General features: G+C 43.4%; 1 protein-coding gene across 2 annotated transcripts; it reads left to right on the top strand.

Moving 5' to 3' along the window:
• Positions 1–18,967: 18,967 nt before the first annotated feature.
• Positions 18,968–25,082, top strand: LOC113036003 (carotenoid-cleaving dioxygenase, mitochondrial-like). Of its 2 annotated transcripts, XM_026191973.2 has the most exons (12): positions 18,968–19,108; positions 19,199–19,397; positions 19,485–19,696; positions 19,775–19,887; positions 20,013–20,115; positions 20,191–20,319; positions 20,528–20,688; positions 21,333–21,500; positions 21,625–21,762; positions 23,831–24,013; positions 24,520–24,630; positions 24,795–25,082. In XM_026191973.2, exons 1-12 carry the CDS (start codon positions 19,072–19,074, stop codon positions 24,909–24,911), a joined length of 1,671 nt encoding a protein of 556 aa, XP_026047758.2. In that variant the 5' UTR covers positions 18,968–19,071; the 3' UTR covers positions 24,912–25,082. The 2 variants fall into 2 exon arrangements, with proteins under 2 accessions (XP_026047758.2, XP_080144525.1); XM_080288399.1 differs by lacking the exon at positions 21,625–21,762.
• Positions 25,083–27,918: the final 2,836 nt, after the last annotated feature.

The following is a 27,918-nucleotide window of genomic DNA, read 5'->3' as shown; positions in this document are numbered from 1 at the left end:
TTAGTGACACAAGAATCTGAAGGTCTGGTGATATGTGCAGAGGATTACAATGTTGTGCTAAATCGGGATATTGACACTACCAGTGCTGCAACATGTAAACATCGTTTGTCTAATTTTATGAATACAATATTACAAGAGGTGGGACTGATTGATGTATGGAGAACACGTAATCCTCAAACCAGGGACTACACCCACTACTCTGCACCTCATGCCACATATTCGAGAATTGATTATTTTCTAATTAATATTGAAGAACTTCATAATGTTACAGATTGTAAAATAGGTGTGGCAGATGTCTCAGACCATAGTTTGATTAGTCTAGAAATCAGTCTCGATAATAGGAAAATACATACAGCATGAAGACTTAATTTGGGTATTTTAAATAGGGATGAACATGTTAAGAAAATTAAAGAAGATATAAAAATGTATATAGAAGACAATGATACCGGAGATGTGAGCCCAACTATACTTTGGGATGCATTAAAGGCAGTCTTAAGGGGAAAACTCATAGCCCTAACAGCAGCACAAAAAAAAGCGCGACTGGCCCTATATAAAAATTTGATAGAAAAACTTAAACATCTGGAGAGGGAACATAAACTACTTAAAAATCCTGAAATTCTAGAAGAAATATCAGACATCAGAAACCAAATTGATGAATTACTAAAAGAAGAAGTAGAAAAAAAGGCTAGGTATATGCAACAAACCTATTACGAATCAGGGCCCAAAGCAACTAAAATACTTGCCAGTAGACTGCGTAAAAAGCAGAGATCAAGGATTATTGATAAAGTAAGAAATTTGGATAGTAACAAATTACACTATATGCCTAATGAGATAGAAAATGAATTTAAAAAATATTACACGAGACTGTATTCACAACCGGCAGCCGCAGACCTTGAGACAATAAAAAATTTTCTTGACCCGCTGGATCTGCCCTCCATAGGAGATACCCAAAACAAGTTACTGATTTCACAGATTACAGATAAGGAACTAGATACAGTTATTGCCGAACAAAAAACAAATAAAGCCCCAGGAAGCGATGGCTTTCAGGCTGAATTTTACAAAGTTTTCAAAGAAGAACTCAAGCCACTTCTTCTATCTTGCTTCAACTGGACTCTGAATCAGGGAATAGCTCCACCATCATGGGGAGAAGCTATTATAACAATCTTACCCAAAGAAGGAAAAAACAAAGAATACTGCAAGAATTATAGACCCATTTCCCTCCTAAATAACGACTATAAATTGTACGCTTCGATCATTAGCAAAAGACTCCAAAAATTTGTACCAGATCTGATAGAAGTGGATCAAACTGGATTCATCAAGGGACGTCAGGCACAGGACAATATAAGGAGAGTCCTTCACATTATTGACAATGCAGAAAAAACGAATATCAGTACTGTGTTAATTAGCTTAGATCAAGAAAAGGCATTTGATAGCGTAAGCTGGCTCTTCCTATTTGGAGTATTGGAAAAATTCGGGTTTAAGGACAGCTCAATACAATGTATAAGGACAATCTATAATCAACCTACAGCTAGAATCAAGGTGAATGGTAGTCTGACAGATAGAATTCGGCTATATAGAGGTACAAAACAGGGCTGTGTCTTGTCACCAATTCTTTTTGCTTTATATGTTGAGCCACTAGCACAAGCAGTGCGACAACATTCAAAGTTGGAGGGGGTATCCCTTGCTGGACAAAAACACCTTATTGGATTGTTTGCTGATGACGTTATTATTTTTCTACGAAACCCTGACAAGTGCTTCCCAATTTTGATGCAACTATTCCATACCTTTGAATACTTATCAGGCTATAAAATTAATGTATCCAAAACACAAATTCTATCATTCAATTATATACCCTCCCAAAAGATCAGAGACGAATACAAATTAAATTGGCACTCGAACAACATGAAATATTTGGGCGTAACCTTGACAAAATCATTATCAGATATGGCAGACATAAACTATAATCAGGTGGAGGGCAACATTAGAAAAGATCTAGAACGGTGGTCGGCAACACCTACAAACTTCTACTCAAGAATCCAAATAATAAAGATGAATGTTCTCCCAAGACTGTTATACATGTTTCAGTCACTCCCACTTCCTATATCTCAAAAAAAATTCAAAATATGGGACAAGATGATATCAAGGTTTATTTGGGGTGGGAAGAAGCCCAGAATAAGACTAACAACACTGCAACTCCCGAAGCGCAAGGGAGGGATGGCCTTGCCGAACCTAAGGGAATACTTCTATGCAGCCCAACTCAGACCACTTGCTGGTTGGTGTAGACCAGAATATGAGGCAAGATGGAAGGAAATTGAGAAAGAAATCGAGGGAAACAACATTCAGATTTTTATCTCTGACAAACATTTAATGACAAAGAATAAAAGTGGAATGAATCAAATTGTGAAATTTACATTAGACATATGGCACACAGTAATAGAAAAATGTCAGTTAAAAGAACAATTATTTATACTCAGATGGTTTAGACATGATAAAAATTTCAAGGCAGGACAATTGGACCAAACATTCAAACAGTGGGAACTAAAAGGGATTACAGCAGTTTGTACCCTTATGAAAAACGGAGGACTAATGAGTTTCCAACAACTAAAACACAAATACAAATTGGAAAATAGAGATTTCTTTAGATATTTGCAAGTTAGGGACTACTACGCAAAACAAATAAAATCTGACTGGCTTGGGAAACCACTGGGGGTTGTCGGAAAAGTAAAAGATTGCTATGAAAATAAACAATTTAAAACTATTTCCACCTTCTATAGGTCATTAGAAGAAAATAGACAAGATTCAACACTCTATATTAAAAAGAAATGGGAAGTTGAACTGACCATAAAAATAACAGAGAAAGAATGGCTCAATATGTGTGAATTGCAACACAGTACAACTAATTCGCCGTTGTGGAGGGAATTTTGTTGGAAAAATTTGACACGTTTTTTCATTACACCCAAAATAAAAAGCAAACTGACCTCAAGTTTACAAAATTGTTGGAGATTGTGTGGAGAAATGGAAGCGGATCATTCTCATGTATTCTGGAAATGCATTAAAATTAAAAAGTATTGGGAAGACTTAAAAATGAATATGGATAATATTTTGAGTTATACATTCCCAAATACTTGCCAAGTGATGTATCTAGGAAACATAAAAGAATACATACAAAAAGAGGACGTGTATTTAGTCAAAATAATTCTGGCCGCAACAAAAAAAGCAATTGGATCAGTATTGTAGAGGATATCTCAGAGATGGAAAAAATAACACTCAACATTAGACTGATGGGAGGTAAATACGACAGACTATGGAGGAAGTGGAAAACATTCAGAAGTGACACAAATGAAATAACATAATAGGTTTTCTTTTTTTTTTTTTCTGCAATGTGATAAATGGAGAAAGATATGTAAACTCCAGACTCTGTTTGTTTATATGTATGTCTGTTTGTTATTTTCTTTACTGTATGTCCACAATGTCAAAATAACCTATAAAAATCAAAGTAAAAAAAAAAAAAAAAAAAAAAAGAGAAAGAAAAAAGAAAACAAGCAGAAGAAAACGAGAGCAATGCAATAAAGAACATCATGATGATCTATGGGAATATAACAGTAAATACTAAATGTTAAACATTATTGTGCAGCACGTAAGATCGACAGCACACAGTGTGCTTTAAGGTAGGAGCCAAAAAGGGTGTAGTTTGTGTGTGTGAGCACCCGTGTGTACACCTGTGAGCATGAGCGTGCTTGTTTTTAAAAGGTTCCTACATGTAATGATCTGTTAGAGGTTGTGGGGGACCACAGCCCCATTCACCAGGGCATGAAGCAGGTATGGAGGAGGCCCTCAGAACACAAGAGACCAAGGAAGACCAACAGAGGGGCAGCCGCGCCACTATCCCAGAAAGAGCTGAGGAGAGTCCCAGATGAGGGCTCACTCAGCAGCGGCGGGGCATAAGCCAGGGGGGGTTGCAGTAACGTGCCCGGGAGCTCCGCCGGCAGCCAGCTGTGCCAGAGTGCCAAGGGTACCCCACTCCTGAAGTGGCCCGAGCGAGCCCCAGGCTCCAGGCCCCGATAAGCAGCCACCAAGGAGTGACCTGGATGTACCTGGATGCCCATCCCCGGACACAAAGACCCACCAATGCACCGATGTCTCAGGGCATCTGCCACTTGCAGGGGGAAATGGTGGGGGAAGATAGGCCTCTATACCGTGGAGGGCCTGAGATGTCCCCAGAGAGGTGCCGTCTGATACCCGACCTGACATATGGACACAGACATACAGGCACACACAGATACAAACATCCATTCCCACCCTCATGCTCTCATATGCACTTACTCAACACTCACCCAACGTGGAGACAGACATAAAGAGACACTGTACACACAATCACACTCCCCAAGCCTATTCTAAGCCCCGGGTCTAGGTACCCTTGCCCCTGGAGGGGGAAACTGCACCCAGACCCAGGTGGTGTTACCCAAAATGGTGGTGGCTAACCAACCGGACATAGTGGTGGTAGACAAACAGAAGAAGATGGCCGTAGTGATCGATGTAGCGGTTCCGAATGACAGCAATATCAGGAAGAAGGAACACGAGAAGCTGGAGAAATACCAAGGGCTCAGAGAAGAGCTCGAGAGGATGTGGAGGGTGAAGGTAATGGTGGTCCCCGTGGTAATCGGAGCACTAGGTGCGGTGACTCCCAAGCTAGGCGAGTGGCTCCAGCAGATCCCGGGAATAACATCGGAGATCTCTGTCCAGAAGAGCGCAGTCCTGGGAACAGCTAAGATACTGCGCAGGACCCTCAAGCTCCCAGGCCTCTGGTAGAGGACCCGAGCTTGAAGGATAAACCGCCCGCAGGGGCGTGCTGGGTGTTTTTTATTTTATTTTATATATATTAGGGGTGCAACGATATTCGTATGGATATTGAACCGTTCGATACAGTGCTTTCGGTTCGGTACGCATATGTATCGAACAATACAACATTTGTAATTTATTTTATCAACTTTCCTTCTGACGATGCTGTCTGTGTTGAGCGCTCAGTGAATCTGCGTTCGACTACTCCGCCTAGGCTGCACTGTCGAGCGCAGATCCACTGAGCGCTCAACACAGACAGCATAGTCAGAAGGAAGAGCGCAGGGCAAGCTAGCAAGACAGAAGTTAGGCTCTCCTTGCAACATGGACCTCCCCCACCCTCATTCAGATCTGGCGTTTGGAATTATTTTGTATGACCCTGAAGGTAAGCGAGTCATGGACTAAAGTAAAACAGTATGTTGGATGTGCCATGCAATGCTCAATTACATGGGTGGGAACTAGTGTGTTAGCGCAGTTAGCTCGTTAACGTGTTGGCCGTCTAGCCCCACGCACGGGGCGATCGGCGGTAGCTCGTTAACGGAGATTTGCCGTGTTGTGGCGTTAAGGTCATTTCAACGAGATTAACCTGAAAGCACTAGTGGGAACACAACGAATATGACTGCACATTTACGCCGACATCATCCTAGTGCAAAGACCAAAACAACAAGCATGCTACTAACTTTAGCCGAGTCATTTAGACAGCTGTTAGCACATAATTCTCCTTATGCTGTTGCATGCTGGGGGAGCAGGCTGAGGGTCGCAGATGCCAACAGACTTAATAAACTGATCCGTAAGGCCAGCAATGTTGTGGGGATGGAGCTGGACTCCCTCAAGGTGGTGTCGGAGAGGCGGATGCTGTCCAAGATAAAGACAATGTTGGATAACACCTCCCACCCACTCCATGACATGTTGGTCAGTCACAGGAGCTCGTTCAGTGAGAGACTGAGATTACCGAAAAGCACCACTGAACGACACAGGAAATCATTCCTGCCTGTGGCCATCTCCCTGTACAACGCATCCACTTAACACACTGTTTGCTGCTACAACTACACATGTTTCTTTTCCAAATATTTATTTATAAGTGACTTATGTATGTATGTATGTATATATATGTATATATTGTACTATTCTTAGTTAGCGTATTGTCTGTCTTGTCTTAATGTTGGTTTAAAATGGAGCACTGTAACAAAAAATAATTTCCCCCAGGGATCAATAAAGTATTCTGATTCTGATTCTGATTCTGAATATAGCCCAGAAGAAGCGGATAGTATAGCTTTTATTTTGGAAAGAGACATTTCTCTGTAATAAACTCTCTTTTCCAAAGATGAGTGATTCCTCAATCAGATACAGGGCTTGCAATATCGCTAGCCCGACGTCCTGGAGCTAGCGATTTTTTTCAGTCGGGCTACCAAAATCTTTCTCTTCCCTGCCCGTCGGGCTATTGTAGGAAGGAAAAATATATGTCAATGCTTTTGCATTTTTTCAGAAATGTAGCTGGGTAATTATGTCATTGGCATCGGTGAGCCACTGTCAATATGTGACATATTGAAATCGCGTTTGAATTTGCGCTTGTTTTTTTGCTTTCACTTTGCAATCGTGCGAACTGTGTATAGAGAGCGACAGCACTGATCTGTGAGTGATGATAATTTGTGCACCAATTCCTCTGACATCGTCTTATTAATCGTTAGCTTACTATGCAAACATGACAAGTGAAATCTCCCGCAGCAAACTTAAACATGTGAGAGGTTGATCGCGCAGAGAATCGCTGAGCTTATGTGAGTGCGTGTGTAAAAGCAGCAGGATATATATTTTAGTTCTGCTGAGCCAAATAAGACAGGTCAGGGTGAAGAAGTGACAGCCAAAGAAAAGCTTACCACAAAACGGAGAAGTTATGACAAATCAGACTATAAGGCAAAAAGAAAGTGCAGCTTTATGGTTTCATGGACAAAAGAATTTCTGTGGCTGCAATATGATGAGCTAAATAACCAGGGCTGCACATAAGTGGTCCGCAGGTGCGCATTCGCTGTCAAAATAAAAAACACGCACAAGGGTTAGGGTTAAATTTAAAAACTGTACTTTTGAGTTAAAATCTATATTTATAATTTTAATAAATGACAAATTAAAAAGGCATGAACATTTTTTTTGTATCGAAAAAATATCGAACCGTGACACCAAAGTATCGAACCGAACCGAACCGTGAATTTTGTGTATCGTTGCACCCCTAATAAACACCCAGCACGCCCCTGCGGGCGGTTTATCCTTCAAGCTCGGGTTCTCTACCAGAGGCCTGGGAGCTTGAGGGTCCTGCGCAGTATCTTAGCTGTTCCCAGGACTGCGCTCTTCTGGATAGAGATCTCCGATGTTGTTCCCGGGATCTGCTGGAGCCACTCGCCTAGCTTGGGAGTCACCGCACCTAGTGCTCCGATTACCACGGGGACCACCATTACCTTCACCCTCCACATCCTCTCGAGCTCTTCTCTGAGCCCTTGGTATTTCTCCAGCTTCTCGTGTTCCTTCTTCCTGATATTGCTGTCATTCGGAACCGCTACATCGATCACTACGGCCGTCTTCTTCTGTTTGTCTACCACCACTATGTCCGGTTGGTTAGCCACCACCATTTTGTCCGTCTGTATCTGGAAGTCCCACAGGATCTTAGCTCGGTCATTCTCCACCATGGTCAATTTGGTGAGTGGCTCCAGCAGATCCCGGGAACAACATCGGAGATCTCTGTCCAGAAGAGCGCAGTCCTGGGAACAGCTAAGATACTGCGCAGGACCCTCAAGCTCCCAGGCCTCTGGTAGAGGACCCGAGCTTGAAGGATAAACTGCCCACAGGGGAATGCTGGGTTTTGTTTTTATATGTGTGTGTGTGTGTGTGTGTGTGTGTGTGGAGCGAGGAGAGTAATCCACCTGGTGAGAAACTTTATGACATTGTTGACTGAGATGACAAGTGAGAGATCGTTTTATTTTGATTTCAAGCAATGCAGCATAATAATTATTTTTATGTGCTTAGCAAACACATTGATGGACAGAGCCTGATCAGTGCTCTGTATATGGCTAATGTAGTGAGTCAAAAACAACAATGGCAGTATCCGAGTTGAGGGGCGATTCCACAAAAAATTTCCAGCTCACCTCCATCCCTCACATCCTGCTTGAGGAAAAAGGATTCTCAGAAGCAGAGGAATAATTACGAAGCCGTGTGCTGCAGCCTCAAACAATCTTTTTTCCAGTTTTGTGACTTTCCAACGCTGCAGTGTCCAGCACTTCCACCTCGATGGTGCCCAGCACTTCCCTGCTGCTCACTGGAGGGCTTACTGTCTAGCTCATCTGAGGTTCTGTGTCTGGGCCTGTTAGAGGCATTATTTTTTTCTTTTGTTTTGTTTCTGGGACAGAGAATAATAAAGTTTCTTGTTGAGGTTTTGAGCCACTAAACTGAAGAACTGAACTAGGTGACTATTTATATTTCTCAGCTAGCTAATTTACAGTCTTTTTTTCTCAGCCTGTAAAATGAGAAATATATAAGATAAATAAGACTGTTGGTAATGTTCCACAGGCTGCTCCCCTAGAGATTGGTGTTCCCCCTAAGAGTCTGAGGCTGGTTCTTCACCTGTGCCAATCCGCAGAGTGAGTGTGGCTGAGGTCCAGCCTATTTTTGCATCCAACCCAGTTCTAAGAGTGCAGTGTCACCAGGACCCAACCAGTTCCTGCACTTATTCAACTTCCCAGGGTGAAGGTGGCTGAGGTCTAGGCAATTTCTGCTCCCGTTCCTGTCCCCAGAATGAGAGAAAGTCCTCAGCCCCAGTCACCAGAGCAGTCAGCAAGCCCTGCACAACCACAGCCGGAGCAACTTGAGCAGGTTGTGAGCAATGTTCAGTATGAGAATCCAGTGGAACCTGCACAGCCCTGAATTCTTAATCGTCCCAACAACATGGACCCAGCAGACTCAGTTTTGCGTGAGTGGCAGCAGACAATTTTTTATTTTTTATTTTATTTTTTTTAAAGGAAATGTTGAGGTGGGACTCTTGGCAATATCACTGGCTTAAATGCAGCCCCAAAACATGAAAAAGACTACAGGAAATTTTGCAGATCATTGTAGAAACCTGCTGTTGTACTTTCCTCTTGAAATTATTTTTTGCAACAGGCTAGATACAGTTACAAGATACAATTTAAGATCCTCCATCCATCTTCTTCTGCTTATCTAGGGCCAGTTCATGGGGGCAGCAACCTAAACAGAGAAGCCCAGACTTCTCTCTCCTGGGCACCTCCTCCAGCTCCCCTCCAGGAAACAACAAGGGGTTCCTAGGCCAGCTGAGGTATCTCCCGGATGGCCATATCTCTCACCCTACAGGGAGTGCAGAATTATTAGGCAAATGAGTATTTTGTCCACATCATCCTCTTCATGCATGTTGTCTTACTCCAAGCTGTATAGGCTCGAAAGCCTACTACCAATTAAGCATATTAGGTGATGTGCATCCCTGTAATGAGAAGGGGTGTGGTCTAATGACATCAACACCCTATATCAGGTGTGCATAATTATTAGGCAACTTCCTTTCCTTTGGCAAAATGGGTCAAAAGAAGGACTTGACGGGCTCAGAAAAGTCAAAAATAGTGAGATATCTTGCAGAGGGATGCAGCAGTCTCAAAATTGCAAAGCTTCTGAAGCGTGATCATCGAACAATCAAGCGTTTCATTCAAAATAGTCAACAGGGTCGCAAGAAGCGTGTGGAAAAACCAAGGCGCAAAATAACTGCCCATGAACTGAGAAAAGTCAAGCGTGCAGCTGCCAAGATGCCACTTGCCACCAGTTTGGCCATATTTCAGAGCTGCAACATCACTGGAGTGCCCAAAAGCACAAGGTGTGCAATACTCAGAGACATGGCCAAGGTAAGAAAGGCTGAAAGACGACCACCACTGAACAAGACACACAAGCTGAAACGTCAAGACTGGGCCAAGAAATATCTCAAGACTGGTTTTTCTAAGGTTTTATGGACTGATGAAATGAGAGTGAGTCTTGATGGGCCAGATGGATGGGCCCGTGGCTGGATTGGTAAAGGGCAGAGAGCTCCAGTCCGACTCAGACGCCAGCAAGGTGGAGGTGGAGTACTGGTTTGGGCTGGTATCATCAAAGATGAGTTTGTGGGGCCTTTTCGGGTTGAGGATGGAGTCAAGCTCAACTCCCAGTCCTACTGCCAGTTTCTGGAAGACACCTTCTTCAAGCAGTGGTACAGGAAGAAGTCTGCATCCTTCAAGACAAACATGATTTTCATGCAGGACAATGCTCCATCACACGCGTCCAAGTACTCCACAGCGTGGCTGGCAAGAAAGGGTATAAAAGAAGAAAAACTAATGACATGGCCACCTTGTTCACCTGATCTGAACCCCATTGAGAACCTGTGGTCCATCATCAAATGTGAGATTTACAAGGAGGGAAAACAGTACACCTCTCTGAACAGTGTCTGGGAGGCTGTGGTTGCTGCTGCACGCAATGTTGATGGTGAACAGATCAAAACACTGACAGAATCCATGGATGGCAGGCTTTTGAGTGTCCTTGCAAAGAAAGGTGGCTATATTGGTCGCTGATTTGTTTTTGTTTTGTTTTTGAATGTCAGAAATGTATATTTGTGAATGTGGAGATGTTATATTGGTTTCACTGGTAAAAATAAATAATTGAAATGGGTATATATTTGTTTTTTGTTAAGTTGCCTAATAATTATGCACAGTAATAGTCACCTGCACACACAGATATCCCCCTAAAATAGCTAAAACTAAAAACAAACTAAAAACTACTTCCAGAAACATTCAGCTTTGATATTAATGAGTTTTTTGGGTTCATTGAGAACATGGTTGTTGTTCAATAATAAAATTATTCCTCAAAAATACAACTTGCCTAATAATTCTGCACTCCCTGTATCTGTAAGGGAGAGACCAGCCACCATTTGGAGGAAGCTCATTTCTGCCGCTTGTATCCGATATCTTGTTCCTTCTGTCACTACCCACAGCTTTTGACCATAGGTGAGGGCAGAGACATACATCGATCGGTCATTTGAGAGCTTCGCTGCCGAAGCACCTCCGACACAGTTGAATGGCTTCTCCAGGTCCACAAAACATGTGTAGACTGGTTAGGCAAACTCCCATGCACCCTCAAGTATCTTCGAGAGGGTAAAGAGCTTGTCCAGTGTTCAATGACCAGATCAAAAACTGCATTGTTCCTCCTTTATCCGAGGTTTGACTAATGGATGGGCTGTCCTTTCCAGCACCCTGGTATAAACTTTCCCAGGAGGGCTGAGGAGTGTGATCCTCCTGTAGTTGGAAGACACCCTCCGCAGAAACCAGTCTTCAAATCGCCTGATGGTTTGCATGAATTTCTTTGAGGCAGTCCGATAGTCTTTTTTCATGTTTTTGCTTCAGCCACTCCCCAACCCCCATTCCGCTTGGGCTGTCGGTAGCTATCAGCTGCCTCCGAAGTCCCACAGGCTAACCAAGCTTGATAGGACTCCTTCTTCAGCCTGGTGGCTCCCTTTACTTCTGGCGTCCACTATTTAGTTCAGAAGTCACCACACGCACAAACCACCTTGCGGCGGCAGCTCAATGCTGCAGCTTCGGCAATGGAGGTGCCGAACATGGTCCATTCAGACTCAATGTCCCCAGTCTCCCTTGGAATGCTATTGAAGCTTTGCCGGTGGTGTGCATTCAAGATCTGCCAGGCGTTCCCAGCGCACCCACACTATACATTTAGGTGCTGTCCTGAATCCTCCCCCCGCCACCTGATCCAACTCACCGCCAAGTGGTGATACGTTGACAGTTCGGCCCCTCTCTTTACGCTAGTGTCCAGAACATATGGCCGCAGGTCTGGTGATACGATTACAAAATCGATCATCAACCTGCAATCTAGGGTGGGCCCAGCCAGGCCTCATGGACTAATCAGAATCAGAATCAGAATACTTTATTGATCCCTGGGGGAAATTATTTTTTGTTACAGTGCTCCATTTTAAACCAACATAAATCAGAATCAGAATACTTTATTGATCCCTGGGGGAAATTATTTTTTGTTACAGTGCTCCATTTTAAACCAACATTAAGACAAGACAGACAATACGCTAACTAAGAATAGTACAATATATACATATATATACATACATACATACATACATAAGTCACTTATAAATAAATATTTGGAAAAGAAACATGTGTAGCTGTAGCAGCAAACAGTGTGTTAAGTGGATGCGTTGTACAGGGAGATGGCCACAGGCAGGAATGATTTCCTGTGTCGTTCAGTGGTGCTTTTCGGTAATCTCAGTCTCTCACTGAACGAGCTCCTGTGGCTGACCAACATGTCATGGAGTGGGTGGGAGGTGTTATCCAACATTGTCTTTATCTTGGACAGCATCCGCCTCTCCGACACCACCTTGAGGGAGTCCAGCTCCATCCCCACAACATTGCTGGCCTTACGGATCAGTTTATTAAGTCTGTTGGCATCTGCGACCCTCAGCCTGCTCCCCCAGCATGCAACAGCATAGAGGATCGCACTGGCCACAACAGACTCATAGAAAATCCTCAGCATTTTCTGGCAGATGTTGAAGGACCTCAGTCGCCTCAAAAAATAGAGACGACTCTGGCCCTTCCTGTAAAGTGCTGTGGTGTTTTTAGCCCAGTCCAGTTTATTGTCAATGTGTACTCCAAGGTATTTATAGTCCTCCACAATGTCAACACTGACCCCCTGGATTGAAACAGGGGTCAAGTGTTTCCTGGTCTTCCTGAAGTCCACGATCAGTTCCTTGGTCTTTGCCACGTTGAGCTGCAGATGATTCTGCTCACACCACGTGACAAAGGAGTCGACCACAGCCCGGTACTCTGTCTCATCATCCCTGCTGATGCATCCAACCACCGCAGAGTAAATATAGTCCATGGGGCCTGGCCCCAGGAAGAAGTTTATATTCAGTATATGAGTTTATATTCATATACTGAAGTTTATATTCAGTATATGAATATAAACTTCTTCCTCCCAGACTCTCGCCCTCAGACACCCTTCCCATGCCTGGGTCCAGAACGGGGCCTCAGTAACCCTATCCTGGGTGACAGAGTGAACTGTTCCCTTGATTGTATACTCATATAGGGGTCTTTTGAATCACTCTTTGTCTGGTCCCTCACCTAGGACCAAGTTCCCATCGGAGACCCTACCAGGGGGCAAAAGTCCCCCAACAACAAGCCCCTGATGTCATGGTTCTCAAGATCTGGAGAGGTCGTGGTGTGTGTTTTTTGTCTTCGCCTCTCCCAACAGGGCAGAACTGGACCTTGATTCCCCGCCTATGAACCCGCCCTGAACACACACCTGTGGCTCATTTACACTAATGCTGGCAGACTACTTAAGATGGCAAGAGAGGCTGCTTCCTCGCTGGATCGTCACACTACCTACCGTCAGTGTAGCCTAGCCTTTTGAAATAGAGCATCCTCCTAACATTATTTTCCTCTGTGTACAGGCCTTCTAGATTCTCTGCCCGTCTTCCCTGCCGTCTGGATTCCTGTGATTGTGTGCGAGTGAGCATGAGCATTTTGGAGTGGATTGAGTTGAAGAGGAGCGTGTGTGCACCTGCCTTGGACCTTCCCTCCCCTTTTGACCCCCCTCCACTCCCTGGAGCCCCGTGTTATCTGTCTCACTGTATATATGTATAAATCCTCACTTGGTGCCACATTGTAAATAAACCCTCACCTTCTCTCTAAACTTCAGAGTCCCGCGAGTGAGCCCTCTGCCTAATAATCTGTGACAGAACGATCCAGCCACTATGGACTCAGCGGATTCTGACCCTGTTCAACGGGCTCTCCTCACTCAGGAAGCCCTGCTGGAGCAGCACAAGAAGATGCTCCACCACATTAATAAAGAGCTCTCCGCCCTCATATAGGGTCTCGCTCAGCGCACACCCCTGGTAAGCCGACTCTCTCCGAGCGTAAATCAATCTCCGTGTGTAAGTCCCTCTCCATCTCCGAGTCCCCAGGCCGCTGCTACACCCCCCAACCCTCCCGCTGCCTGGCTAGAAGCCCCGGGGAGGACGATGCCAAGCCCTGAGCTGTTTACAGGTGAGCTAGAGTAATGTTCCGGTTTTCTTGCCCAAGTCTCCTTGTTTTTTCGGCAGCAGAACAAAACATATGCCAGGGACGATGCCCGGATTGCTTTCTTTGTTCCGCTGCTATGAGACCGCGTGCTTCAGTGGGCTCAGGAATTATTGAAAACTCAGCCGAATATCTGCTATCCCGAGTTCCTGTCTGAATTCAAAGGCATGTTTGAAAAGGACGGCGGGCCCTCTGCTGCTGCACAGCGTCTACTAAATCTAAAACAAGGTAAACGCACTATAGCTGACTTCTCAATTGACTTCCGCATTCTCGCTGTAGAGACCGGGTGGAGTGAAGAGGCAGTAAAGAAGGTTCTGCTCAACAATATTTAGGAGGATTTGAAGGATGAGCTCATAACGAGAGAACTGCCATCATCTCTCAGCTTTTTAAGTAAGTAAGTAAGTAAGTAAAATTTTTTTTATATAGCACATTTCTAGATAGAGATCACAAAGTGCTTTACAAGATATAACAGATTAAAAAGACAAAATACAAACAAAGTTAGCAAAAGGCAGTTTTAAAAAGATGTGTTTTTAGCTGTTTTTTAAAAGTAATCAATGAATCAGCGGATCGTAAGTCCTGAGGAAGGGAATTCCACAGTCTGGCGGCCACAGTAGCAAAAGCTCTATCACCCCTAGTTTTCAGTCTCGTATGCTGAATGACAAGTAGGCCCTGACTACTCGACCTCAGAGACCTACTAGGGGCATAGGGCTGTAAAAGTTCAATAATATATGGTGGTGCTTGTTGTTGAAGAGCCTTAAAAGTTAAAACCAAAATCTTAAACTGGACTCTAAATTCAACAGGAAGCCAATGTAACTGCATAAGCAACGGTGTTATATGTGAAAATTTAGAAGCTTTCGTCAAAAGTCTTGCTGCAGCATTCTGAACGATCTGCAGATGCTCCAAAGAACCTTTATTTAAACAAGTAAACAGGGAATTGCAATAGTCCAGTCGTGAAGAGATAAAAGCATGAATAACAATCTCCAGTTCGGTATAGGATATAATAGAGCTCAATTTAGAAATATTTCTTAAATGATAAAAGCAAGACCGAACAAGAGATTTAACATGACTATCTAACGTAAGAGCAGGATCAAGGATAATCCCTAAGTTCCTGACAGATGGTTTTACAAACGTTGAAAGAGGACCAAGAGCATTTATTATACTGGGTATATGTCTATCTGGGGCACATAAGAGGACTTCGGTTTTACTTTCATTTAGTTGGAGGAAGTTTTCAGCCATCCAGCCTTTAATGGTTTCCAAGCACACATTTAAAAGCCGCAGCTTAGAAGCCTCTTCCGGTTTAAAAGATATATAGAGTTGGATATCGTCTGCATAACAATGGTAACAAATATCCTCAAAAGGGCTCAAAATGTGCTGAAGAGGGAGTAAATAAACTAAAAACAGTAATGGCCCTAGCACAGAGCCTTGTGGCACACCAAAAGACAGGGACGCAGAAGATGATCTATACTTAGAAACTGCCACAGAAGAATATCGTTCAGAGAGATACGAGGAGAACCATTTCAATGCAGTCCCAGAGACACCGACCCAGTGTTTCAGCCTGTTAAGTAAAATATAATGGTCAACAGTATCAAAGGCCGACGTAAGATCCAACATTAAGAGAACAGAATATTTACCTGCATCGCTTTGTAACAAAATGTCATTAGAAACTCTAAGAAGGGCTGTTTCAGTGGAATGAACTTTACGAAAGCCAGATTGAAATAATGACCCTGTGCATTCACGTTGACGAGCGTCTGCGAGTGCACCGCGGGACGTGACACTCAGTTTCCCAGCATGCTCCGCTCAGTGTTGGGATTGTTGCTGGAAGTGCTGCTTCACCACAACAGCCGGCCTCGATGGATGTGAGTCCCAGCGAGGCGGAGCCGATGCAAATCGGACACGCCCGGCTTACGCCAGCAGAGAGGCAGTGCCATTTCATGGCCGGTGAGTGTTTATACTGTGGCCGTCACGGACATTTCATCGCCGTTTGCGCCACATAGGCAAAAGGGCATGCACGCCAGTAAAAAAAGGGGGGGGGGGGTACTGGTGGGCGAAATAAACATTGCACATTCCCCTCCTCATCTTTTGTTGCAAGCTAGGCTCACTGTTCACACCACCACTCACTCACTCAAGGCTTTGAGAGACTCAGGTGCAGAACAGAGTTTTATTGATGCATCACTTGCTAAAAAAACTGGGCTTAACTATTGAACCTCTGCCTCATGCTCTTCGAGCCTCATCTCTGAATGGACAGCGTTTGCCTGATGTCACCCACGTTACTGAACCTGTCACTCTGTGTTTGTCTGGAAATCACTCTGAATTAATCAGTTTGTTTGTTTTCAAAGCCCCGCTGACGCCGCTTATCTTGTCTATAGTTCTTGGCTATCCTTGGCTGTTGCAACATAATCCACTAATTGATTGGCAGGCTGGCTGTGTGTCTAGATGGGGGGAAGGATGCCACATGACGTGCTTAAAATCCGCCATTCCATCCGTCGGCTCCCCTGCGTCACCCCCACAGATTCCTCCGGATCTAACAGCAGTTCCTTCAGTGTACCATGAACTAGCGGAGGTGTTTAGTAAGAATCGCACTCGTTCTCTTCCCCCACACCGGCCTTATGATTGTGCCATTGATTTGTTACCAGGAGCCCCACTGCCTACCAGCCAACTCTATAGCCTATCGCAGCCAGAAAGAGAAGCCATGGAGGAGTACATTACCGACTCACTGGCTGTGGGAATCATTCGGCCATCTACTCCCTTGGCAGCAGGATTTTTCTTTATTGACAAGATAAGTCCCTCTGGCCATGCATTGACTATCAGGGCTTGAATGCAATCACTGTCAAGAATAAATACCCGCTGCCCCTGCTGACCTCAGTGTTTGAGCTACTCCACGGGATGAAGATATTCAGTAAACTTGACCACCGGAGTGCTAATCATTTGGTTCGCATTAGGGAGGGGGACGAGTGGAAGACGGCATTCAACACCCACCTGGGACATTTTGAATATCTCGTCATGCCTATGGATTAACAAATGCCCCAGCAGTCTTCCAAGCTCTCGTGAATGACATCCTCAGAGACTTCATCAACCACTTTGTTTTCGTCTACCTAGACAATATACTCATCTTCTCCAGGTCAGTGGCAGAACATAAAAGACATGTCAAACTGGTATTACAAAGATTGTTGGAAAACCGCCTTTTTGTCAAAGCAGAGAAGTGTGAGTTTCATGTAAACACCGTTTCCTTCCTTGGTTTCATAACGGAGCAGGGGAACTTGAGACCGGTTCCTGGAAAGGTCAAAGCGGATTTGGAGTGGACTACACCCCCAAACCACAAGCAGCTTCAATGTTTTTTGGGGTTTGCAAATTTCTATCGTCGCTTCATTTGTGACTTCAGCAAAATTGTCTCAACTCTTACTTACCTCACTTCCCCTAAGGTTCTGTTCCAGTGGGGGCAGGTAGCCACTGAGGCATTCGATCATCTGAAACAACGTTTTGCCTCCGCCCCCATCCTCTCCCTGCTGGATATCAACCAACCCTTCATCATGGAGGTGGATGCCTCAGATACAGGCGTGGGATCCGTCCTCTCTCAGAAGACTGAAGGTAAACTCCATCCATGTGCTTACTTCTCTTGTTGTCTTTCACCAGCAGAGTGAAACTACGATGTTGGCGACAGGGAGCTACTCGCCATCAAACTGGCACTGGAGGAGTGGCGGCACTGGCTGGAGGGGACGGCACAGCCTTTCATTGTGTGGACCGACCACAAGAACCTCGCCTACCTTCAGGCAGCAAAACACCTCAACGCATGTCAGGCCAGGTGGGTGCTTTTCTTCACCCGTTTCAAATTCTCCATTACTTACAGGCCCGGGTCCCGAAATGTCAAAGCAGATGCTTTATCACGTCAGTTTCCATCCTCTGAGGGGGATCGGGAGGAGGCGTCGATCTTGCCTCCTGGCTGTGTCATAGGAGGCCTCCCTTGGGAGATTGAGTCGATGGTGCGGCAGGCCCAGCGTACCGAACCTGATCCGGGGACAGGACCCCCCAGGGCGGCTCTACGTCCATTCGTCGGTACGAGCCCAGGTGCTCCAACAAGACACAGCAAGATTTTCATGTCACCCTGGAATCCAACGCACTGTCTCCTTTCTGGAAAGCTCTTTCTGGTGGCCGTCTTTAGCCCAGAATGCCCGAGAATATGTGGAAGCCTGTACCACCTGCACCCAAGATAAGTCACAAAACACTCCCCCGGTGGGCTTACTTCTGTGGCCCACCTAAAAAGGATAAAGCCTGGATGTACAATGTTGTACTTCTTAAAGAAAATGAATGTATATGATGAAGAGAAAATGATGTTGAGAAAGTCACATGAAATCACAAGATACAAGAAATGTATCTTATTAAAAATGATATGCAATATCTTTAATTCATAACTTTCAAATTTCATACCTAAAGCTAATTTAAACAAATGTAAGGTTAAGAGAAACAAGAGATTTTCTTTTTCAATTTAATTTGAGATGCTAGCTTTGTGAGGACCCAAATGAACTTCCATCAGTGGCACTCACAGTGTCCTTACTGACACCAGAAAATGCAGAGTCATCCTGTTCATGGGTCATTCTTTTGAGCATATTGGTGAAATATGATATGTGACAAGTACACAACAGGAACTCATTTTATTTTTTAATTCAGATAACTCAAATGTAAAAGAGCAAGAAAACATTTTATAATGCTTTAATTATTTCAGAAATAGAATATTCCCATTTGAAATATTTCTTTAAAAGATTGCTGTACATCTGCAAAAATACAAAAACAAAAGAAAATCATCCCTCTAAGCCAAGTTCATCTGGTTTCACCATGCTATATATAACCATGCATATTAAGCTTAACTAAAAGAGTCAAAGGAATGATTTGAAAGACTGGACACGGTTATTTGCTGTTTTTTCCAGTCAGATAAAGTGATCATCTGTTACTGCTTACATTTTTGATTGCCATTTGCTTCTGTTTTGCACAGAGTTAAACAAGCATGAAATGTCTGACTGCATCCTTTTTTGCTGTTTCTATGGTACGTGTCAGAAGGACAGTATAAAATCAGGAGTCAGCGTACGAACCAGCAGCATCTCAGAAGAGAGACTAAGCTACAGAAGGCTTAACCACAGCCATGGATACTGTCAAACATCAGAAAAAGAATACTTCAGGTAAACATTAAATGCTACTAGCTGCACACACTAACATTATTTTACTTAAATTATAACAATGTCCTTTCTGATTATGTTTTTTTCCAACAGCACTCAAAAAATCTAAGTCTGTGAAGAACATCAATCATTACACAAATGTACGCGGTCTGCCTTCTATCGAGAAGATTGTGAGCTCAGTGGAGGACACCCCCAGGCCCATCAGCACCCAGATCGTTGGTACAATCCCAGAATGGATCAAAGGAAACTTCCTGAGAAATGGGCCCGGAAAGTTTGAGATCGGAAACCACAAGTGAGTGCTGCGTCTTTGTGTGTTTATCCATTCGCTTCAGACATCATGAAGCTCACTCCCCTCTGCATTGCATCTATTTCTCTCCAGATTTAACCACTGGTTTGATGGCATGGCTCTCATGCACCAGTTCAAAATATCAAATGGGCAAGTGACTTACAAAAGCCGCTTCCTATCCAGCGACAGCTACCAGACCAACAAGGAGCACAATCGCATTGCTATATCTGAGTTTGGGACTGTAACCATGCCGGACCCCTGTAAAAATGTCTTCCAGCGCTTCCTGTCAAGATTTGAATCACACAGTGAGTATCTTGAAGACAAAGCAGCCTGTTGATGCACTTGCTATAGAATAAGTAATTCAAAGCTTTCTTTCCCTCTAGAGCCCACAGACAATGCCAATGTGAGTTTTGTGACCTACAAAGGTGACTATTATGTCAGTACAGAAACCAACATCATGCACAAGGTGGACCCTGACACACTGGAGACTGAAAAGGTACCATGAGTGTAATGATATACGTGCAGCTGAAGTTTTAGTGGCACATGTATCAAACTGTAAAAGTAGGTATAGAAGCAATAAAAACTGCAAACCTTTTGTGCCATTGCATTTGTTTCTATTAGGTGGACTGGAGCAAATTCATTGCTGTGAATGGAGCCACAGCACACCCTCATACTGAGCCTGATGGTACGACATACAACATGGGAAATTCCTACACCTCGAAAGGTATTTAAGAAACATCAGATCCATTTCCACACTACAGGTTACGGATCAAAGATCTAACAGTATCTGGCATGACAGGATCATACTACAACATTATCCAAGTGCCACCAACCAAGAAAACAGAAGATGAAACCCTGGAGGGAGCCACAGTGCTGTGCTCGATTCCTTCAGTGGACAAGACCAAACCTTCATACTATCACAGCTTTGGTGAGCAAAAAGTCTCATGCAGTAAAGCATGCACATCTTGAATTTGGGAATAAAAAAGCACAGGTATCACAATGGAGTGGTACTCTGAGTTGATGCATGGAATGAAAATGATTTAAATCATTGGTTTTCTTATAGTCCTATAGTCTTACTGGAGCTGAGTCCCGCTGCAAAGAATCATAAATAGAAACTTCTTCTCATTTCGTTATAGCAATGTCTGAGAACTACGTGGTGTTCATTGAACAGCCCATCAAGCTGGACCTGCTGAAGATTGTGACAGGCAAGCTAAGAGGAAAAAGTATCAGTGATAGCATATTCTGGGACCCCAAACTCAACATAATCTTCCATCTGATCCACAAACACTCTGGGAAGGTAGGACTCTAACATGCAAAAATGAACTAAGTGATTAAGTAAGGTAAACTTAATTCACAATAAAAAGTATTCTTCCAAGTCTCATAAGTATTGTTCCTGTGACTTGATTGAATTTTGAGTTAAGTTTTGGTCATCTATTTTTAATGAATGCATTTTATTTTTCTTCTAAGAGAGATACTGAATTTAGGTGAATATTTGAATGCAAAGATAGGGTTAGGGTACAAATGTGAAGATATGAAAGCAGTGTTTTGTTGCAAATGCAAGATAAAAGCAACAATAAAAGTGCAATAAAAACATTTTTGTCAAATCAGCAAATAATCATGTCAAATAATAGTAATCTGAATACGGATTATGTTAGCATAACTGAAAAATAAAGAGGAAGGGGCTAAAAGCAAGTTTCCGTCTGACACCTGATGCTCTGTATCAATAGGTAGAGTGATGATTTATGTTACAAAGATTTCAGAAGAAACAAATAAATGTTCAGTTTAGTTAATAATTTTTTTTTTTGCATTTGCATTTGCAGAAATGTGAAATAATATTTAAGTCACATTAATAAAATATTAAGTACAATTATTTGACTTGAGCTAGAACGCAGAACTGAACTAGTGCCACAGTGCATTTCCATTGTTGTTTTTGTGTTTCAGGTAAGCTCCATCAAGTATCTTGCAAAGCCACTATCAACCTTCCATCAGATCAATGCATTTGAGGAGGATGGATTCTTGATCATAGATTTGTGTGCATCAGATGATGGCCAGGCAATCACAAACTACAACATCCAGAACATGCGCAAGTCTGGAGAAGCTCTTGATGAGGTAAGTCAGTTAAGTAAAGCTCATTACTGACTTTCCTGTGCAGTTTATGGAAAATCCTTCGGCTGCTTTTGGTTTATCTGAAGAAAAGATGGTTTGTTGAAGTTAACAAGATCTTCCTCGTCAGGTGTACAACACCTTGAGTAGAGCCTTCCCCCGGCGATTTGTGCTGCCTCTCAATGTTGACCGCGACACACCCTACAACCAGAACTTGATTACCCGGCCAAACAGCATAGCTACTTCTGTAAGAATTGCCAAGAACAAGGTATTAATGTACAGCCATCAGCACTTTACAGAATGCATACCGTATTTTCACGACCATAAGACGCACTGTACTAAAAGGCGCAGTCTCAGTTATGTGTGCCATTACTGTATTTAACACACACATAAGGCGCACTGGATTATAGGGCGCATACAAGTACCGTATGCGTATTTAAAAATAAAGCGGGAGCAAACCTGAGTTCGGTACCTTACTCACATTTCTATTACCGGTAATCGTCATCATCAACAACACACAAGCATACAAGTGTGCGTATTTAAAAATAAAGCAGGAGCAAAACAAAGTTTGGTACTCACATTGTTATCATCAATCAAACCCATCGAAGTCCTCATCCTCTGTGTCTGAATTGAACAGCTGCGCTAAATCTCCATCAAACATGCCAAGTTCACTTTCTTCACTGTCAGAGTCACTTTCCGTGCCATGCGGCTCCTCGGAAATGATGCCGGCTTTTGCGAAAGCTCGAACAACAGTGTCAGCAGACATGTTAGCCCAAGCATCTACAATCCATTGGCAAATTGTGGCGTAACTCGCCCGGCGCTGCCTTCCACTCTTGGTGAAACTGGTCTCCATCGGTCATCCATCGCTCCCAGGCCGCTCGCAGCCTTACTTTGAATGGGCGGTTCACACCGATGTCCAGCGGTTGGAGTTCCTTTGTCAGGCCTCCTGAATGACAGCAAGCTCACAGTTCATTTGTTTCACTAGTTTTTTCACATCGGCTGTGAGATGGACACGCATAGAGTCACAGATCAACAGCGATGGTGATGCGTGGAAAAAACCACCTGGTCTCCTTACATACACCTCCCTCAGCCACTCTTTCATCATTTCCTCATCCATCCAGCCCTTTTCATTTGCCTTAATGATGATTTCTGCTGGAAACTTCTCTTTAGGCAAAGTCTTTCGCTTAAAAATCACCATAGGCGGCAGTTTCTGTCCATTAGCATGGCAGCCAAGCACAACAGTAAAAGACGACTTTTCATACCCCGTTGTGCGTATCGCTACCATGCTGGTCCCCTTCTTCTCCACAGTGTGACTCACCGGGATGTCAAAAGTGAGCGGGACCTCGTCCATGTTAGTGATGTGGCTGGGCTGGATGTTTTTGTCACCGATGTGTTTGCTGCAGTAGGAGCGGAAGATGGCCAGCTTTTCCTTATAATCCGCTGGAAGTTGCTGCGCTACCGTAGTCCTGGTCCGGATGGAAAAATGGCACCGTTTCACAAAACGAAAGCACCAAGACGGACCTCCTTGGAAATGTTCAATGTTCATCTCTTCAGCTAGTGAAACTGCTTTTAGCCGAATGGTGACCGTCGAAACGCTTCTCCCGCTCGTTCTTTGCTCGATGATCCACCACTCGAGTCTTTCCTCCAACTCGGGCCACCTCGCCTTATGTCCGCGGAAACTCAGCTGCGTTTTCTTGACCTGCCGGAGCTTGTTTTCTGGCTTCCTCCATTTGCGAACCATCGATTCGTTAATCTTAAATTCTCTCGCCGCTGCTCGATTTCCATGTTCCTCCGCATAGCTGATGGCCTTCAGTTTAAACTGTGCTTCATAAGCGTGTCTCTTTGCCATTTTCAGGGTTGTTAAAACAACGATGTTCCACATAATGCACATACCCGGTCTTTTAGACAGGTATGTGCGATTGTCCGGTATATACGATCAACGCCCACACTTCACCCTTTAGCGTTCTCATGGTGTTCTCTACTACGTCCTCCTTACAACACACAGGGCGCACTGCGCTATAGGGCGCGCCGTACTTTTTGAAGAAAATCTAAGACTTTTAAGTGCGCCTTATGGTCGTGAAAATACGGTATGTTGAATTTCTCCGTTTCATTTTACTTTTTCACACAGACATTAAGATTTTATCAATCTTATGGTAGTTAAAATTTACATGCTTTAACAAACCTATTTCTTCTTTCTTTGGAACTTATTTACATTCTGACTTCTATATAAACGCTTAATTGGACTTTGCTACATGTTGACATTTTAATAGCACTTTCACTACCTGAATCTCAGTGATTACCTGTGTTGCTTTTTTTGTTTTTTTAAACCTGTGCAGGTGTTCTGTACTCATGAGGACCTGCATGGGGAGGATCTCCATGAATACGGAGGTCTGGAGTTTCCTCAGATCAACTATCACAAATTCAACACCCATCCCTACCGCTACTTCTATGGCTGTGGCTTTAGACACCTTGTAGGGGACACGCTGATTAAGATGGATCTCCATGGAAAACGCATGAAGGTACGTTGTTTTATTGGAGCAAAGAAAAGAGAGCTGGCATTTCCAATCTGTGGAACAAATTAACCCCCACAACTGAAATCAACAGTTTCCAGATAGAAACAGATATAATTGTTTCTATTTTAGTTCATTCACAGAGAGCGCAACTCACCCCAAAGGGGAAAGGGTTATATTAAAGTGTTTTATGCTGATGTCAGCCTTGGTAATATAGAAATCTAGTGTAGTATATTACTGTATGTATATGTAGTAACTTTTTGTGTCATTGTGAAATTATATAATGTTGTATTGAAAAACAACAGGCCTTAGTTATATACCAGGCCTCAGGGGACCCCTGGTATATAACTAGTATAAGACTGAAGACAATCCATAAAAATTGTGGGTAATATGGAGTTAACAAACAGTAAACAAAGTTAGAGAGGACTGTCCCACAGGTATTGAGATAGCATTGTTATTGTGATTTTTCTTTTATCATCATGAATGTGATATTGTGTGTAAATGTTCCCTCACAGGTGTGGGAACATCCTGGTCAGTATCCATCTGAGCCGGTCTTTGTTCCCTCTCCTAATGCTACAGAGGAGGATGATGGTGTCATCATGTCTGTGGTCATCACTCCAGACGAGGTTAGTCAGGCTCAGCCATTTTGGACAGGGTACTCTTTATAGATACAGTTTCCTCATACAAATGTAAAACATGGCTGAGCACGAGCTTGGATATCGTGCCGTTGTGTTTTCTACACTGTCTTGTACACCAAGTATTTCTTTACCCATGTCTCTGTTCTCTCCAGGACAAGAGTACATTCCTTCTGGTGTTAGATGCCAAGACATTCGAGGAGCTGGGCAGGGCGGTGGTACCTGTCAACATCCCCTATGGCTTCCACGGGACATTCAATGCCACGGCTTAGACGTCTGATGGATGTACATGTGACTTCACAGGGACACACCTACACTGTGTACATGTTGACTTAAAAGCAAAGACCCTCATTTAAAGAATTCCTTTATTTTCATGTCATAGTGATATGTTAAAGCATGCATGCCTTTTTTCAGACTTAATAAAACCTTAAGTGTCGATATAATCTGTGTTGAAATAAAATCCTTTGTTTCTATTGTTTTTCCACAGCTATCTGTAAATGAAGGTCGTGAGGTTTTTTTTTAATATCTGCTATTTCATGCACTGCTATAAAAAAAGTAAAACTGATTTTATGATACTGTTAAGGTAATGCACAAATTAACACAGAACACATTTTGGAGAAACCTCTGTGACTTTAAAATGTACAATTTCAGAAAAATCCAAGAGTCACTGAGCCTTCTGTCAATAAATGAATTCAATTCAATTCAATTTTATTTATATAGCGCCAAATCACAACAAAATTCGCCTCAAGGCACTTCATAGATACAGAGAAAAACCCAACAATCATATGACCCCCTATGAGCAAGCACTTTGGCGACAGTGGGAAGGAAAAACTCCTTTTTAACAGGAAGAAACCTCCGGCAGAACCAGACTCAGGGAGGGGCGGGGCCATCTGCTGTGATTGGTTGGGGTGAGAGAAGGAAGACAGGATAAAGACATGCTGTGGAAGAGAGACAGAGGTTAATAACAGATATGATTCAATGCAGAGAGGTCTGTTAACACATAGTGAGTGAGAAAGGTGACTGGAAAGGAAAAACTCAATGCATCATGGGTATCCCCGGCAGCCTACCTCTATAGCAGCATAACTAAGGGAGGATTCAGGGTCACCTGGTCCAGCCCTAACTATATGCTTTAGCAAAAAGGAAAGTTTGAAGCCTAATCTTGAAAGTAGAGATAGTGTCTGTCTCCTGAATCCAAACTGGAAGCTGGTTCCACAGAAGAGGGGCCTGAAAACTGAAGGCTCTGCCTCCCATTCTACTTTTAAATACCGTAATTGTCGGGCTATAAGCCGCTACTTTTTGCACAAGCTTTGAACCCTGCGGCTTTTAGTCAGGTGCGGCTTTTCTATGGATTGTCCATGATTTTTGTCATATCGTAAGACGATTTGTTTTGTTTGTTCCGCTGTTGTACGGCACAACGTTGCCTGGCGGAAGGATCGGGGTTCAAGAGTGGTATGTTAGTCACATGTCCGTCCGCCAGGCAACGTAGTGCCGTACGAAGTAGCGCGAAAAACAAACTTCAAAGTAGCACTACGCGTTCAGCGGGAGTCGTGGATGATGAGCGGCGATAAACTTGCAAAAAGCAAGTTATGCCCAACTCCACCGGTGGATTCTGACAGCGTGGAAAAGTGTGAAAACATCCACGATCACCAACGGATTTTGAAGGGCTGGACTGCTGCATGATGGAGAGGACACTGCCACGGCCCTTCTTAGGGTGTTCGACTCTGACACTGACAACGAGGATTTCTTTGGTTTTGAAAGTGACAACGAAGGAGAGAAGCTGAGAGTGGATGACGAAGCCATCCTGAGCCTGTTCGTTCCGACACTGGAGAAGAGGACTTTGGTGGTTTTTCAAAAATATTAATAAAAGGGGTGTGTCTCCAAACAGCCATCTCTTTCCTGACAATTCCCTTTGTGCATATTCTCTTACATATGATAAGTCAACATTGAAACACCTACGGCTTTTAGTCAGGTGCGGCTAATGTATGTACAAAACAGGATTTTCCCCTGATTTTAGCTTGTGCGGCTAATATTCAGGTGCGCTTTGTAGTCCGGGAAATACGGTACTCTAGGAACAACAAGTAGGCCTGCAGAGCGAGAGCGAAGTGCTCTAATAGGGTGATATGGTACTACAAGGTCATTAAGATAAGATGGGGCCTGATTATTTAAGACCTTGTATGTGAGGAGCAGGATTTTGAATTCTGGATTTAACAGGAAGCCAAAACAGGAGAAATATGCTCTCTCTTTCTAGTCCCTGTCAGGACTCTTGCTGCAGCATTTTGGATCAGCTGAAGGCTTTTCAGTGAGTTTTTAGGACTTCCTGATAATAATGAATTACAGTCGTCCAGCCTGGAAGTAATAAATGCATGAACTAGTTTTTCAGCGTCACTCTGAGACAGGATATTTCTAAATTTAGAGATGTTGCACAAATGGAAGAAAGCAGTCTTACATATTTGTTTAATATGTGCATTGAAGGACATATCCTGGTCAAAAATGACTCCAAGGTTCCTCACAGCGTTACTGGAGGCCGAGGTAATGCCATCCAGAGTAAGAATCTGCTTAGATACCATATTTCTAAGATTTTCAGGGCCGAGTACAATAACCTCAGTTTGATCTGAATTAAGAAGCAGAAAGTTAGCGGCCATCCAGCTCTTTATGTCTTTAAGACATTCCTGCAGTTTAACTCATTGGTGTGTGTTATCTGGCTTCATGGACAGATAGAGCTGGGTGTCATCTGCATAGCAGTGTAAATGTATGCTATGTCTTCTAATGATGCTGCCTAAGGGAAGCATGTATAATGTAAACAGAATTGGTCCTAGCACTGAACCCTGTGGAACTCCATAATTAACCTCAGTGTGTGAAGAGGACTCTCCATTTACATGCACAAACTGGAGTCTATTAGATAGATATGATACAAACCACTGCAGTGCAGTACCTGTAATACCTACAGCATGTTCTAATCGCTCTAATAGGATATTATGGTCGACAGTATCGAATGCTGCACTGAGGTCTAGCAGGACAAGCACAGAGATGAGTCCACTGTCAGAGGCCATAAGAAGATCATTTGTAACCTTCACTAAAGCTGTTTCTGTGCTGTGATGAACTCTGAAACCTGACTGAAATTCTTCAAATAAGCCATTCCTCTGCAGATGATCTGTTAGCTGTTTGACAACTACTCTTTCAAGGATGTTTGATATAAAGGAAGGTTGGAGATTGGCCTATAATTAGCTAAGACTGCTGGGTCTAGAGATGCTTTTTGAGTAAAGGTTTAACTACAGCTAG

The sequence above is a fragment of the Astatotilapia calliptera genome, chromosome 14, assembly GCF_964374335.1.
Source record: "Astatotilapia calliptera chromosome 14, fAstCal68.1, whole genome shotgun sequence".
In the NCBI taxonomy this organism is placed as follows: Eukaryota; Metazoa; Chordata; class Actinopteri; order Cichliformes; family Cichlidae; genus Astatotilapia; species Astatotilapia calliptera.
Note: the sequence above shows the minus strand (reverse complement) of the source record. Positions and strands in the feature narration are given on the sequence as shown.